The following is a 16550-nucleotide window of genomic DNA, read 5'->3' on the forward strand; positions in this document are numbered from 1 at the left end:
TTAGGGTTTGTGGGACCTAACTTTAAGTTAAATAAAAAACTCAAAAGACACAGCTTAGAGGAAGCGTAAATTAAAAAGTTCTAAATCTGGTTTCAAAGGTAGTTTTTGAGTGTCCCTGTTTCTTCCTTCAAAGAGCAGCATTTTCACCAGGCTTCAAACAGTACTATTTCACTACAAAAATACACTAACCACAGCACATCATTATTTGATGTGGAAATGAAATCACTGAGACTCTATATGACTTGTCCATTTATCTATTGTGGTTCTTGAGGAACAAAGTCTTGCTGAGTGATAAAGCATTTTGGTTCAGTCTCAAATAGTTCACCAGCCTGGTGGTCTTCACTGCTTCATTAGCTTCAGCTACTCAGCTTCCATTAATAGGAATTAAATAAGACTTCAAAAAACTTTTATTTTAAATAAATGCCTATCATCATATCTACAATAATCCACTGCCTTTCTTATAGCACAAAAGATATGTTGGCTTATGGCAGGCAAAAAATATCTATCAGAGAAAAATAAAGAATTGCCCCTTCTAAAGACTCTTAAGAACTACCTTGACAGGCAGGACAACATTTACACTCTGTGCTGCAAGAAGGCAGGTGGGCTTGCTCAAGAAGTCAACTGCTAGGTGTAAAGTCACACATACCCATTCCTCCAACACAGTAACACTTGGATCTATTACTTGGTTTCCCAAAGCCTCCAGTCAGGAATATATCCAAAATCTTTGAGTGCTTTGCAGCTGCCTAATCCTAGCCTTGGACAGCACCCCACTGTTGTCCTCAAGTGCTCTGTAACAAACAGTAAGTAGCAGCAGCTTTCCCCTTAAGGCTAATAATTTTTCTAAAGAAAAGCCATGCCACACCAAACCCAGGGACTTCTGATAGAAGAATTCTCTTGGCTCCTTCACTTCTATTCCACTTTTGGACAAGAAATGCAGTGTACTGGATCTTTCCACTGCCTGCTTAGCTATTCTAATATGCAATACATGAAATTATTGTGGCTAATACAATATTTGCTCTTACTCTTCACTTGTGACAGGAAATCGAAATCTCCCATGGGCGAGCTGAATCATCTAAGCTGCTGATACAATGCCTACCTAGTTATTGATTTACACAACCGAAATTTGTCCATTAATACTCAACTTTGAGAGAAGTGATGATTCCATTTTCTCAGGCCAGAGAAGTGCCATCAGCCCTCTGGTGCCACTCTGCTCTTACCCAACAAGCCCATTGCAGAATTGGTCACTTAACTCCACATCCCTTTTGTCTGCATCTGGATTTATCTTTTGGCTCAATTCTGTTATTATCCAATAAGCACATTACAGAATTGATCCCTTGATTCTATTCCCCTTTGCCTGCTTTTAGATGACTCTTTCCCTTGGTCACTTTTTCAGCACCCCACATCATTAAACATCAGTATGAACACACAAGTGAACTCAGAGGAAGAGCTCGCCAGGAGCTGCCATCTCTGTTTGATGAGGACACAGAAAGGCAAACCTATGGCTAATGAAGAAGTCAGGCAGAAGCAGCTCTGGCATCAACAAGAATCAGCTTACGGCAGGCAGTGAGACACACCTATGGGGCACTGACAGGTTTGTTCTTTCTGGTTTCTTTTCCTGCGTCCTCAGAAAAAGGACCAAGAAGAAAACAAAGATAGAACCACGTGTGTCACAAGAGAACATCCGATTCCTCCGCAGCTACACCCTGGCTTCTTCACTTCCTTTATTTCTCCATAGAAAAGGGAATAAACTTTGGAAAATAAAGTCTGAGGATAAGTAAGAATGCCTGCCAACTAACCATGCACTCTGGACTCTGGTTAACCATATTAGAAGCTCCACAGGCTAGAATTGTGCTTTTTATTAGAAAACAGCACTTTTTATTTTTTTGCTTTCTTCCTGCCATAAAAAAAAATCAGACAGCAACAAAGGAAGATGAGAAAACAAAGTTTGAGGTCTGCAAACAGTAACTGAGTTTTTAATGGCAAGATCCAATCACAACTTGTAATTCAGGAGTCTTTACCAATGTCCTCCTTAGGAACTTTCTTTAGCTCCCTTGACCAAAGAGACACAGGTCAGAACTACCCTAAAATCAACCCTAAACAACCATGTCACAGAACAGGTGGCAGTAAGCATTTATATAAACAGATGGCTCCTGATCTTCTAGAAGTCAGCAGCACTCCATCCCTCCTTTCATAAAAAGGGGCAATGATGTTTACAGAACATATTTGGCTATGATTAAGCTGTATTTGCTTTTATAGAATATGTAATGTGAATAGTAAAAACTACACTTGATTGCAAATGCAATCTGCATTGCTAGCAATAAGTCCATTTGATTCAGTTTATGTGCTTGAATTTTGAAAATAAACCCTCATCTTCTTCAGATTAAGTTTCATCCCAGCCTGTAGGTTTTGACATGAAGTTATAAAGAACAGCTTTGAGTGTAGTGAGCTGTTACCCACAGGGTCCATGACTGAGGGAGCTGCAACAGAGCTGTGATCAACAACCTGAGAGTCAGAGCTGTAGAGAAAACTGAGAAGCAAAGTGCCAAATGAACTCCAAAAACTTTATTCTTCACATGTCAATCAAAAGGGAAGACTCATGGTAGAAATAACCAAAGAACACCAAACTGTTCTGCAGTCTACATACAGAGCTCATCACAACAGGGGTACTGCCTTTACTAGCACTGATGTCACCTAGAGGGAAAAGAAAAGAAAACACTTAGTATATTTGAAGTACAGAAGTTCTAATTAGGAAAAAAGAAAGAGCTCTTCAGTTTCCAGGCTTGCCACGCAGCAAGGAAAGCATGGTAACAGCTTCTCTGCAGTTGTGGAGACAAAATAAATCTGAGTAGCACTCTGGGGTTTGGCCAGTTTTCTCCCTGCTGGTCACTGACTGCTTTCCAAAAAAGAACAGGGTGAGAAGTCAGTGGAAAAGATCCTTTGCTATTCCTTCCAAGAAAAAAAAAAAAATCAAAATATAATGACAACATGAAAGGAGCAATAAGCTTTCTAACCTATCGTTTATAAGTAGTCTTGGACCAATTTGCATTTTACTCATAGATGAAGGAGAAATATCCACACATGCATAATGTTACAAAACCCTCTCTCATATGACACACCCAACTGTGGTAATGCAATCCCCAAAATTGCAAAAAGACAAGTATCCAAAAGTAGTGAAGGAGGAAGCCTGTCTGTGATCACACTATCTCAGGCTGCTGCCAGAATATTACCTGGGTTTGGCAAACACTCCAAGAACAATCAAGAGGGAAAAGCACAGAGTTCTAGAAGCAAAAGAACTCTGTCTTCTATTCCAACCAAAGCTCAATTTTACATTTCAAATACTTCTGCATGGAAAACAGATCAGATAGTAGAGAATTTTTACTGCCTGTGCTAGCACAGGCATATTCCACAACTGAAAGTTGGCCTATAGACAAAACAAGCGTTGAAGTAAGATGTCGTTTAGTTTTCTAACAGCAGGAATAATTAAACATTGGCAGAGCTTTCAGAAGAGGTGACAAACACACCATGATCTAATGCTAAGATAAGATCAGTTTCTAAGAGAGATGTTTTAATTTATCTTTCAGGAAAGCTCCACAGACTGCACATGTGGGGAAATCACACTGGATAACCTCAGTGTTTCATTTTGGCTTTGGGACAGAAAGATCTATGAAGTTTCAAAGACACGTGGAAAAAAAGGAATATTTTTGTCACTCTCAGAAAGTTTGTAGCATTACAGTTCCAGGAGACAGCCATTGTTAAATGAATTGATTGTAAGTCAGTTAGCTTGTTCAAAGCTCAGGAAATACTTTGTATCCAAGCAAAAATTACTAAATGTACTGTCTGAGGAACACACAGGATCTCCCTTCCCCAGGCAAGCTGGAGGCAGCCCACTGCACTGACTGCCCTACAGAAAGGGCTCTCCAACACAAAACTAAGCTGGACTAAGGAGGTGTTTGGCCTTTCCCTGTACTATGTTTGCACTTTTCCTGCTGGCATCCGCCAAACATTTCCTATACAACAAAAAGACACAGCAGGGGAGACTTCAGGTTTAGCAACATTTCAGTCCAAGTCTTCATGAGCAGCAGCTGAGTTAAACTTCATATACAACAAATGGACCATCTACCCCAAAATCCTACCTCTACAACTGGCAGTTCCTCACCAGAGCCTTAGACTGTTTGTTGAGTTTCTGTTACTGTTTTCCCCTTTATCTCTTCTTAACTAACAAAGGCACAAAGTCATGGAATCTACTCATAAATCCTTTCCTGTCTACCCACAGCAAGAGTGGGAAGCTTGTCAGAAGTGATGGAGTCTGTTTCTCCTCCCTCACATCTCAAAGCAAGCACCCCTAGGTAGCACTCCCTAGCTCCCTGCATGCCTTTAGAGCAGAAAACATCATTCAGTGATGCTCAGGGCTCAGTATTCTCTATTTTTACTCTTTGACTCTCAACCTCCATCCCACCAGACCTGCCACAATACTTCAGTTTTCCTCACATCTGTTTATCATCCCTCTGCTTTTAGACAAAGAGGACATTTAGATTTGTTAGGGACACATTAACTCCGACTCCTCGTGGAAAAAAATAACAAAGACATTCCATACAGACAAGTAAAAGCAAGCATCATGATTTTGCCCCATTCCAATGTTCTCCTAGACTTTAGCTGATTTCAGGTGTTTTCCTCAGGTGGATCCAGCCTACCTATTAAATAATGTTCAGTCTTAATTGCCTCCTTTGCATCTATTACATCCCTTGGGAAAAAAAAAAAGTACACATATTACCTTGAGCATGAAGATCCACCTCTTGCAAAGCCTGAGCCATCACTTGATACCAGAGGATACAGTGAGTTGCTATTTGCTACCTACCCCCTGCAGACCAACCACGGTCTGGTATAATTCCATCACAAACCTCTTCTAGAAACAGAAGAATCCTTTCTATGTGGACTTTGTCTTTTACCTGAAGAAAAAAATGCTAACAAAGCAATTCTGACAAATATTGGCTATGATCTATGTCAAATCTTTCACTATAAATATCACTAAAACGAATTATGTCAGCATGATACAGAAACAGCCTAGTGCTTGAAATGTGCCTCTGGATGAGGGTGACTGTCATTCATAAACAACCATCACTTTCACCTCAACTTCCCATTTTTCTCCTTCAATGCAGTGAGCAATCATACAACGATTAAGTTGATCCTTTACAGAAATCCAAGCAGGCTGTGTTTGACAAAGATGCCCTCACTCAATGAAACTAAAATGTCATGAAGTAAGAAGGACAATTCAGTCATGAATTAATGACTGATGAACAGGAAGTAAGTTGGAGCAATTGGCCTTTTTCCAAAAAAGAAGGATCACCAGTGGAGTCTCACATGGATCTTTTCTGGGATCAACACTTTCCATATTTTAAAGCAAAATCCAGCAAAGAAGTTTGACACTTACGTGACAGAGTTTGCTGACAATGCTTAAGTTATTGAAGATTGCAAAAGCTATGTCCAAAGATCTGAAGAAGACTTTAATGATACAGTTTAAGTGGGCTGTAAAATAGCAGGTAAATGTAAAATGATGCGTAATATTACAAAAAATGTGTACACAATGACAAATTCTGAACAAGTTATTACCACTTAAAAGAGTGACTGAAGTTATCATAGTCCCACAGAAGAGCCAACTCAATGCTTAAAGATTGTCTAGAAGAAGCATGCAGAAGATTAGAGAATGACACCTAATATGCCATGGAAGTTTACTGGGTGGCATATGCTGAAATACTGTAGCTGGTCCTGGTTATTGTAACCCAACCCTGTTCCTTGGATTCCTGCATCACTCTCTCCAATCAGGAACACTCCTGCAAAAGGTGCAAAGAAGACAGCAAGGACAATGAAAGGGGTAGAGTAACTTCCTTCTGAAATGACTCTGGAAAAGTCACAAGCAAGGGATGGTAAATAAAAGAAAAATTCATCAACCCATAAGGCACACAGAATAGCATGGATTCTCCTTTTCACCCTCTTCCAATACAAGAAGGAACAAGCAAGGCATGAAACCAAGCAGGCAGAAAGTTTAAAAGCAAACAAAAATAAGTGTTTTTTCCACACAAAATGTGTTTAAGCCCTACAACTCAGCCACAGGATGCTGTGGATGCTACAAGCATACATGGCTTCAAACACTAATTGGACAAATTCATAGAAGAAAAAACCCACTGGGGGCTCTAAAAACAAATATCACCTCTGGTTCAGGAAACCTATGAGCCACAAATTACTGGAGGCTGGGAGAGGCATTTCCTCAATATACACTGTACTCTTCTCCAAGCATCTGTTCTTGGCAGCTGGGAGAGGCAGGATACTGGGCGAGAGGGATCTTTAATGTGCCCAAGTACAGTCATTCTTAATTCTTGCATAACGCACGAGAAAGCGCAAACATTAATCGTGCGCACGTCGGAACTACAAGCAGAGCAAAGAACCAGATTTTCAAAGGCCTTAAGGTCTCAGTACAGTGATTAACTGCTGCAGTCACAGTTTGATAAAGACTTTTTTCAACACTGGAGTAGCTTGGCCTCTCCCAGCCACAAACTTGTGCAAATGTATAGCAAACAAAGAGATCTGAATTTAATCCAGAATGGTTGGCTGCAGCTGTGCACACTGTTGCACTGGCACTGTTGAGAGCACGTTACAGGCTTGGGAACAACTGGGCTACTTAAATCAGAAGGGCCCCAAAGGAAATGCTTGTCAAACTACAAGTTGGATCAGTGAAAATTGAGTATCTCACTGTCTTTTGCATCTCAGAAGGCCTTTTTTACCACATGCACACTACCAACCACAACATTTAAATAAATGCTGAATTATTGGTATTTAAAGACAGAACCACTGTTTGTCACATTTGTCCAACACACCCATTTATTTGCAGGTGTTTACCACACTTACAAAACCTTAAATGAAAGGCAAAAGGGGAAAGGGGATGAGAGCTTCTCCTTAGAAGTTTGGGGAGTATCTCACACACGGCTGAGTAGCAGCTTTCTTAACTTTAGCTGAAAAACTCCTCCATCACACCGAATACCTGCCAGCACACAAAGATCTGTTCTTACAAGTCACTTCAGGTCCTAGTCAGAGAGCCCAAGTTAAACACAAATTGGCACTATTTCCCATTAAAAAGCCTTGTGCATCTCAAAAACTGACACTTCTGAATTTGCAGCCTTCCCTGTCTTGCTGCACTGGGGTTGTTTCGGTGGAACTGCCCAAGTGTTCAATACATTATTCAAGACATAGCATGTTCTGTGTGCATGATTTGTAAGTTTCATTCACACTACCAAGAATGGAAATAATTTCCTTCAATTTCAATGTCAATATCGTAAACAATATGTCAAAACAGTACAACAAACACGTTGCTGCTGCATTTGGTTGCTCTACAAATTTGCTCATTTCACAGACAGCTGGGAAGATACTGGATGACCTCTTCTGATTTTAGATACTTTTTTCCCTGAATAAAGATTGTAGCATTCCTTAGCTGTTTCAGGAAAGAATAAACATCAAAAGCAGTTTGATGTTAAGCCCCTCTTAACCACCTGGCTTAACAAAGCACTAGAGAATAAAATAATAGAGGTCTCCTCTTCAAGGGCCAAGTCTGATAAATCTGTATTCAAGAGATAACCACTAGTCAAAGCCAAAGTCCAAGGCTCCTATAATTGAAGGCAATGTGATGCAGCTTTTCTAGGGGAAAAAAACTAAGAAATTATTTTTTAAATATCATAAACCTGTGTATCTGCAACAATGACGTAAACTTAAAACACCTTTTTGACAAAGAACCTAGGCTTTCTCTTTGCTCCAAAATATGGCAAAACAGGGCAATGAATTACTGCATCCCAGGAATCTTCACACTTGTGATACCTTCTCCTTCTCTTCAAATAAACAAAAAATAGCATGAGTTGTCACCTACATTTTTCCACTGCAAAGTGTCACCTCCCATTTTTATCTCTTGTAAAACTAGGACTACAAAACCAAAGTGTTGATGATCCTAAACTTTGGTTTAGGGTCCCTCGTCCTTGTAATCCAAAGCACCAATCAGTAGATCCTATTTTTGGGGATATGAAAGACATGAAAGTGGACATACTGAACTTACACACTCTCACATGTAACAAGCCTGTGCGTTTTCAAGTCTCTGCAAAGGTACGGTGTGTTTCCTAAACAAACCACTTCTGGAATTAAGACCTAAAATGCTGGAAAATGCATCATAATTATCATCGCGATTAGGAGTGACCTACAGAGGGTTACTAGAAAGATGAACTCTGCGATTAGTAACACCAGCCAGCACACAGCACACACCCGATTTCACTGCATCCTCCCCCGCCTTCCGCGGCACGCGGGCAGACTCCCGGCACCGCGGCTCCCGCAGCACTCACTCGCTCACGCCACGCCGTCAGCACCGACACGGACACGCCACCGCTCCCACCCTTCGCTCTTCTGGGGGCATCTACCTGCGGGAGCGCACGGAGCGTGCGAGGATGCTCGGAGGCTGCCGCCGCGCCGGGCGCCGCCGCTCCCGTCCCGCGCCCCCGGCTGCTCTCCCCCGCCGGAGCGCCGCGCTCCCGGCCCGGGGCGGGCGCGGACCGGCCCCGCCACGCGGGGCGCGTCTCCATAACAACGGCGACCCCCGCCCCGCGCCCCGGCTTTACCCGCTCCGGCGCCCCCGCGGCTCGGGCGTCCTCCGGCTCCTTCCTGCCGCCGCCCCCCAGCAGGGCGGCTCTGCGCTCCGCCGCTCCGCCGGACACCGCCCGCCCGGGCTCCCTCCGCGCCGGCGGCGGCGGCGGCGCCGCTTTGTCCCCCCGAGAGCGGCCCTTCCTCATCGCGGCGGGTTCTTCTTCTTCTCCTTCTCCTCCTCAGCGGCGGCGGCGGCACGGCCGGGGCCCCATGGCGGGCGGCGGTCACGGAGCGCCGGTGCGGCGGGGCGGCCGCGGGCACCTGCGCGCGGGGCGCGCGGGCGCGGACATGCCGCGCGCTCCCGCTCCCGCCGCCTGTCAGCGAGCGCGGCCGCCGCGGCGCCGCCCCCCCTCCCGCCCCGCGCGCCGCCCGCCGCCCGCTATCGCGAGAGCAGCGGGCTCGCGGCCGGGAGGAGGAGCGAGACTCGTGGGCGCTGAGGGCGGGCGGGTGCGGAAGCCCCGGGGGAGGCTCCGCGGCGCGCTCCGGGTACGGCCGGCACGGCCGGCGCTGGCCCTGCCGGGCGGAACAGCCTCTGCGCCCGTGCCAGGGCTGCCTCTCAGGAGCAGGCTGAGAGGTGTGAGATCAGGATGCCTCTTGCGGGAGTGTCGCGCGGGCGTGAGGGCAGCGTTTGTGTCCAGCCTGACTCATTCTGCGATTGGCAGAATTGTAGAATCGCAGAGTCACAGCACGGTTCAGGCTGGAAGGGACCACCGTGGCTCGTCTGCTCCAACCTCCCTGCTCTAGCAGGGTCGCCCCAGAGCACGAGGCACAGGATGGCATCCAGACGGCTCTGGAACATCGCCAGGGTGGGAGACTCCACAATCTCTCTGGGCAATCTGTACAAGTGTGTGGTCACCCACAGAGTAAAGTTCTTCCTCATATTCAGGTAGAGCTTTCTGTGCGTCATTCTGTCCCTATGATTGTGATCCGAGATCAGCTCAGATGTCCAGCACAACCCAGCTTCCCTGTCAATAAATTCTTAATTGTCCGTGAAAATCTCAGGTGGGTGCAGGACCTTCCCAGTGGTTTTACACATCAACAGTCACATTGGAAAAATGCCACAGAGCTCCTCCAGCAAGACACGGTGGGATCCCAGCCCCAGGCCCACAGTGCCCAGGTGAGTGGAGAACCTCTGGGCATTCCACACCCCTCCACAGGAACCGCGAGCTGCAGGAGAATGTTCACCAGCTGTGCCCCTCCACTTCTTAGGGTGTGGATTAAGATGTCATTCACCATCTTAGCAGAAAAGACAAACATTCAGAGATTCATTACCTCAAGGAGTAGTAAGAGAATATCACCATCTTGTGTTTCATCTCAATAGTTCACACCCTCTTGGCATTTTTGTCTTTGCAAATTATTTCTTGAGGGTTTAAGTTACCAGTTTCTGTATTCATTTTTCACAAAAGCAACTTAGAAGTTTTGGGTTTTTTTCTTCGCTATTACCAAGTCAGGAATCTTGCTGCTCCTGCAGAAAAAGTAACTCATTTTTCCATTTTACCAAGCTGAAAAGGCTCATACATCTTCAACCAGGAAATCTAATTGGATAAATTTTTTATTCATTTTGTACAAAGACAACAAAAATATTCCCTACGATTTATTGAGATAGAAGAGTGGGAGCATTTTTAAGTAATTATTAATGTTTAAATGCTTGCTGAAAACTATTTCAGGATGCTGGATTAGTCAGAGAGGTCTTTTCCATCATAATTGTATATGATCAGGATGGACAACCATGTGGAACTTCCCAGCTGGGAATCCTGCTCTAACTAAATGTAAATAATGCAAATTTATGGAATCTTGGCGTCCTTGTTAATGTGAGTCTATTAGGATGGCACAGTGCCTCATCATAATTTGGCTGGATCTTTGCCCTCTTGCAGCATAGATGCCAATTAGTTGTTTGTTGGTTATGGGCTGTGGGACGCCTTGCTCTGCCTCACACCTGTTTGCTTCATGTGCCAGCAAGGAATTCATGCACACAGGAAGAAAAGTCACAATGAGGATGTGTATAACATTACCTGTCTAACATATTAAACAAATAAACATATTAGAAACAAATCTTCAGTTGTTCGTTTTAGACAGGATTGCAAATAATTGCCTTCTGGTTCTGTATTTTAATTTTAAAATTAATATCTTTCATTTCTCCAAATTAAAAAGCCATTTGGGAGTTAATAGGACATTTTATTTGTGAAGAGAATGTGTTTGGTTTGCTTCTGGCTCATTTCCTTCTCCGTTTAGTATTTTGGACTCAAAATGTCTTTCCAATATTTTTGAAACAAAAGAACGGTGAGGTTTCATATTAACAGAATAGGAAAAATACTCCTCATTTTACTGATTCTCCCTTTTTTTTTTTCCATTTAGACATGTCACTGAATATGACCTGAATCTGCAGACCAGTCTGAGTGACCTGATTTTTCTTTTCCATATGAGCTAGTTTTCTGAACTTTCTTTTTCCCAGCTTTAAATAAAAGTGAACGAATCATGAGAGGCTTGGCAGGGAAAAGGAGTACAGATTAATGAGGCAGAGCATGGTGTGGTGCTACATCTAGGCTCATGATGTTTGTCTCCAGAAATCTTTTGTCATATCTAAAAGAGACAGAACAGTAATTAATAAAGGTTTATAAAGGGCATGATTCTTATGTTATCTACACTGACTAACACAGAGCAGGGCACCAGAGTCTGTGTAGCTTGTGTGCTCACACTCAGCTAATGCAGTTTCTCTTTGCAGTTCCAGATATTTCCTTTCCCTGGTTTCCACCTTGGTTTTTTTTCCCATATAAAAAAGGTCCCAGCATGCTCTTCTGATTCAGAAGGTAGCTGGAATGATACTGACAGGAAAAGTTCCCTTCCATTCTTCTCTAGCTGGTTTAAAGGGACTTTGGTAAGGCAAAACACAGTCTACTCAAACTCACTCCATATTTTCTAGAATGACAAATTCCTCTGCAACATTTTTATGACTGCTTAGCACACAGCTACAGCAGTAATTCCTGGAGCTGGAAGAGAGATATGCAGACTGAAGCTATGAGGTTAAAACCTCTTTATTCCAAACAGAATAGAAAATGCTAAATAGTAGAAGTCAATCTGCTGAGCAAGAGAATTTCCTCTTCAAAATGAAATACTTAATCATTTGAATCCCTATTAAATTTGACCATTTGGCAAAATCAGTGCCACACATAGCCCAGCTGATCACCTGCTTCCACTGTTTCCAAGGCAGAACTGCATCACTAATGCCATCAAACAAGTCTATCACTGCATCCTGTCATTTGCCATTCCACTCACACTGTACACACAGCCTTCCCTCTCAGTATTTGCGCTCTGTACAAGACAGAGGAAATGGCTTTGGTTGTTCTGCATGTGAATCTGTCACACACCTTCTGTTAGTGACCCAGTTCTAATGGTATTCACAGACAAGTTCTGGGCTTACACCGGAATACTAATGTTTGGCAATTGGCAATGTGCAGTCAGGCAGGAGGCACAGGACTGCGGCATGTGATGCTGTACCTGCACAGAATGTCAGTAATGACACGTAATTAACAGGCTGCACATCATCACCTGACTCCTGCTTGTTTCCCCAACTCCATGCATATGACATCATTCTTTCTTCAATATTCACCATAAAAAAAAAAAAAAAAAAAAAAAAAAAAAAAAAAAAAAAAAAAAAAAAAAAAAAAATACAGGTAACAAAGTCCCACGGAGCCAGCAAGATGTGCTGGGCAAAGCTTTGACTGAGACTAACCCATTATGCTTTATAGAATGAAGCATCCTTTCGTTCAGCAAAGTTCAAAATCCCTATCCCAGCCCTGCCAGGCTGGCAATGCATGCTGCCTGCATAGCACAGGAGTGCAGCCACAGAGTGCATCTCCCCATCAGCACCCCCAAGCTCCAGGGAAGTGGTGAGAAGGAAACAAAGGATTTTCCAAAAGAACACAGGAGAATTAGTAAGTCTGGGACCTTGACACAACCTAGGCAAAATTTCTCATCATATGGATCTAGTGAGGTCCGGTGGTTGAGAATCACAGAATATTCTGGGTTGGAAGGGACCCACAAGGATCATCAAGTCCAACTCTGAAGTGAATGGCCCACATGGGAATTTAACCCACAACCTTAGTGTTATCAGCACCATGCTCTGACCAGCTGAACTCATCCCAGGGTCAAAAAGGTCCATTTTAGACATTTGTGTAATTAATAAAAATACTCATAGTTACAGGAGGACTTTTTACAGGAAGGCTTTAAACAGTCATGCCTCAAGGCACAAACTAAGCATTGACTTAAGGAGGATTAGCAAGAACTTTCTTACTAGCAGTTTTTTTCCATTAAAGTGTACTATACCATATATTATTCTAGTGCATCTTCACTGGAAACTACTACTATTAGTCTGTTTTAGGGACAGACTAATGAAGTAAACCAGCAGACATATGAATGGCAATTACTAGATCGAGATATAACAAAATTCCAGTCATAACTGGATATGATTTGCTTTCCAATAGTTTTCCTTCTTCATATACCACGAAAGACATGTATCCTTGTTTGCAGTGATGCAGTATGTCAAAAGTGACAGCTTTGCACTGCTCTAACCTTGTTCTAGGTATCATATTTATATCTGATAAGGAAGTAGAAGATAAAAATATGAAAATATGTAGTAGAAGTCAAAAATTATGGTTGTGAAGTATCAGGAGAGCTTAGTGCAATAGCTAAGTTAACAGCACTTCTTAGCTCCAAAAGCTCATCAAACACATTGTAGCTTTAAATGGAGGAAGAGACCAGTGAATGTGCTGCTCTCTGTCAGTTTGGGCTTGACTGTACAGCAATTGCTAGAGTAGGGCTGCTACCCCTGTTTGTGAACAGAGGACAAATTACATAGCACAAAAATACATATATTTGTGTGTATTTCTGAAAGGTCCAAAAAGAGAAGCACATTAGGAAGGGGGAGAGATTGGCCAGCATGAGTGGATTCGGATCCTAACTGTTGTCACCCTCTCTTTGGCACCCAAACAAAGATGAGATTTAAGAAGGGCCAAGGGGAGGATTAAACATGGTTCTACTGTTACTTAAGGAAATGTCTCCCAAACAGAAGATGACAAATACAAAACAGCAGCCGTGGAAATCCAACAGGTGTGCTGGGAAGGGTGGTACTGGGATACTTTGAGAGACTTAAGGTGTCTATGTTGAAAGAGAACAGTCAAAGAGGGCCTAGATAACTGAGGAAGGATTTGGAAGCAAAATCAAGTCTTGGTTTATACAACAGAGAGCAGAGCCATTTGAGGGGTGCAGAGAGAGAGATGACAATGTAAACAAGGTACTGGACGAAAAAACACCTGTTTCATGAGTGTTGTGGTCAATTTTCTAACCACAGAATCATCACAGGACAATGAGTCAAGCTATCTAGGACTAATATGGCACGTATGGGAGGCATTCATCAGCGACAACGTGTCCTCCTTAACATTCATCCCTGCGGTGATGCCAACAGGAAAAGCTCAGCAGTGACTCATCTGGTGGTTTCCAGTCACTGCCTTCTAATATGTTGACCAGTATGATCTCACTGTTACCTTGTGCTTGCATTATTTGTTTTCTCTATAGACCTGCCAGCTCTTCATTTTTATTACAAGGTGTTCAACACAACAATAAAAAAAAAAAAAAAAAAAACCAGCACAGAATGTCAGCAGAGTGGGGCACAGAGGCTGGCAGTTCTGACTGAAAGTACTGCCAGTCCTACTCTCACATGTCTTTCTCAGTGTGATACCACCCTTTTCAGCAATAAAATTCTTCTTCAGCTGTGCTATAAACTGAAACTGATTCACACAGAAATACTGGAGGCAAGGGGAGCACTAGGTTTCTTTTTGCTATATCACTTTCTCCATCTGGTTGGGTGCACAATCCCATGTGAGTTGTGCCAGGACAATGGAGGGAAAGGGGTAGTACAGGATCAAGGCACAGAGGGGACTGTGGGACGTGGCCATCCAGAATCCAGTAATGGCACCAAGTACTTTAAAACACTACATCACAACTTTAGGCAGGGACATCTAGGTATTATCTCTATTCAAATAACTACCCATAATACAAGTGTAAATTTTTTTCAAAATGTATTGCTATTCCCCTAAGAGGAAATTCATCACTCATAAGTGATTTCTACATAACTGATGTAGAAAATTCAGTTTAAATATTAATGGTCTAAATTCAAAGCATAATTGCAGCTGGTTATTTCTGGAGTATAGGTCAAATTGGACACAGATTTTCTTTTTCACTTGTGAAAGTCCCCTTCACACCAGACAGGAGGTATCCAAACCCTTCTTTGCAGAAAAACTAACAGTAGTTGTTAGTGGTTCAAGAAACCCCACAGTAACAGAATAGCAGAATGTGAAAGGCAAATGAAAGACTAGGGCAAAGGAAGAGCGTTCTGTTATCCTTTCAAGAGGTGCTTTCAACTCAGTAATAAGCTGAAATAAGTAGGGTTTTGTCCCCTTTAATTTTGAAAAGCCTAACATGGGGCTTAAAATGACATTTTTACAATTCTAATTTTGTTGGTTTGGGTTGTGATTCCTTTTTAAACCTACCATTCATTAAAATATCTGCTTTTTTATCCATCGCTGACTCACTGTCTTCATTACATAAAATTACTGGTGCTTTTTTCATTCCTGTGCCCTGTTGGAGAACTAGCTCAGCAACATTTGTGTACTCAAATAAAACAAATAAGCCTTACTTTGTTCCTTATACCAAGAAAAAAAAATAGGAGAAATCCTATCAGTGAACTGAAACAAATCACACCTCAAATTCAGTAGCATTAAGATTTGACCTCAGCTGTTTTTCTCCAGAGTAAGAAGTGCCAGACTGAGTCCATCTGGAGTGTCTCCCCTGGCATTCAGCTTGACTTGTGACATGATACATTCAACCAGGACCTGTGAAGAAAAGCTCTCAGTTATAAAGTCTAATGTAATGAAAGGCCAGGTTATGTACTTCACTGATCATCAAAAAACATCTTATTGTTGCAACTTTAAATGCAGTTTTGCATTTAAAGGAGCTTCACTAAATTAGACAACAACCTGTTCTCCTAATTACATTTTTTTGTTACAGTTAACAAGAAAAACGCTTCCAACCTCTGAGCATGGAGACTCACACTGAGACATGAGGAACAAACAGATTAATTTCATTAGCAGACATTGCCATGTCTAATAAAGCTGTAACAGGCCAAATGCTCTAATTTACACTCCTGAAACTCAGTCTCCCTCCAGTCACACTGTTGTTACACTTTCAGGGTGCCAAGAAGTGAAATGGATCTGGCAATTGTCACTGGTTGAAAGCACAAACAATCTTTCCCTAAACCACATCGGCTTTGCAGAGTTACCAAGAATATAAAAGCACAAAAGCTTCCTGCAGTCATTAGAGAGATCTGACTCACAAAGCAGGAATCACTCTGTTGAGTTACGAGATGTCAGTTCACATAGTTACTAAACTGATTGCCAGAAGCTGGGAAATGAGAAACTCTATTTTTTAAACTTTTTTTTCCCTAATTTTCTGCCAGTGGCTCTTGCCAGAAGGAAATTGCTCAGGTAGATGACTCTTGAGACCTAGTATAGCAGTGTTTGTGGGTTTGCTAACACCATTGGCCACTATCAATTAGATCATCACATTATAATAATTTGTTGTTGTGGTGCCTGAATTGTTGTCTGTGGCAATACTTCAACATCATCCATGCTTTCACTCTAGGTTTCTGAAGAGATTAATAAAAGTTACAGGGTACTGATATTAAAGTTAAAATGAAATGGCAGTAGTAGTCTTTAAAATAAGTTAAATTTTAACAAATGAAGGTAAATGACTCCTTCAAGTATAGGAAGAGGTAAGAAAATTCCTTTAACAAATTTCCCAGTATAAGACATCAGACAAAGCAATTG

General features: G+C 42.4%; 2 protein-coding genes across 8 annotated transcripts in view; one reads left to right on the top strand and one right to left on the bottom strand.

Moving 5' to 3' along the window:
• Positions 1-16550, bottom strand: part of MAST2 (microtubule associated serine/threonine kinase 2) — a 216021-nt gene that overhangs the window by 175875 nt on the left and 23596 nt on the right. For 3 of the 7 annotated variants that reach the window (XM_053950714.1, XM_053950719.1, XM_053950713.1), the window contains exon 1: positions 8646-8922. The exons of 3 other annotated variants lie outside the window; for them this stretch is intronic. In XM_053950714.1, the coding sequence (XP_053806689.1) occupies positions 8646-8816 (171 nt within the window). In that variant the 5' untranslated portion in view covers positions 8817-8922. Of the gene's footprint in view, positions 1-8372; positions 8432-8645; positions 8923-16550 lie in introns of those variants that run through there. One more of the 7 variants, XM_053950718.1, reaches the window with a different exon arrangement.
• On the top strand, positions 9084-10188 carry LOC128792371 (uncharacterized). The gene is made up of 2 exons (XM_053950721.1): positions 9084-9556; positions 9673-10188. Exons 1-2 carry the CDS (start codon positions 9258-9260, stop codon positions 9989-9991), a joined length of 618 nt encoding a protein of 205 aa, XP_053806696.1. The 5' UTR covers positions 9084-9257; the 3' UTR covers positions 9992-10188.

Source organism: Vidua chalybeata, chromosome 9 (assembly GCF_026979565.1).
Source record: "Vidua chalybeata isolate OUT-0048 chromosome 9, bVidCha1 merged haplotype, whole genome shotgun sequence".
NCBI classification, from domain to species: Eukaryota; Metazoa; Chordata; class Aves; order Passeriformes; family Viduidae; genus Vidua; species Vidua chalybeata.

Coding starts and splice junctions, on each gene's coding strand:
- LOC128792371 (XM_053950721.1), top strand. CDS start 9,258: ATGCCTCTTGCGGGAGTGTCGCGCGGGCGTGAGGGCAGCGTTTGTGTC. Junction 9,557..9,672: donor AAGTTCTTCCTCATATTCAG/GTAGAGCTTTCT, acceptor TGAAAATCTCAG/GTGGGTGCAGGACCTTCCCA.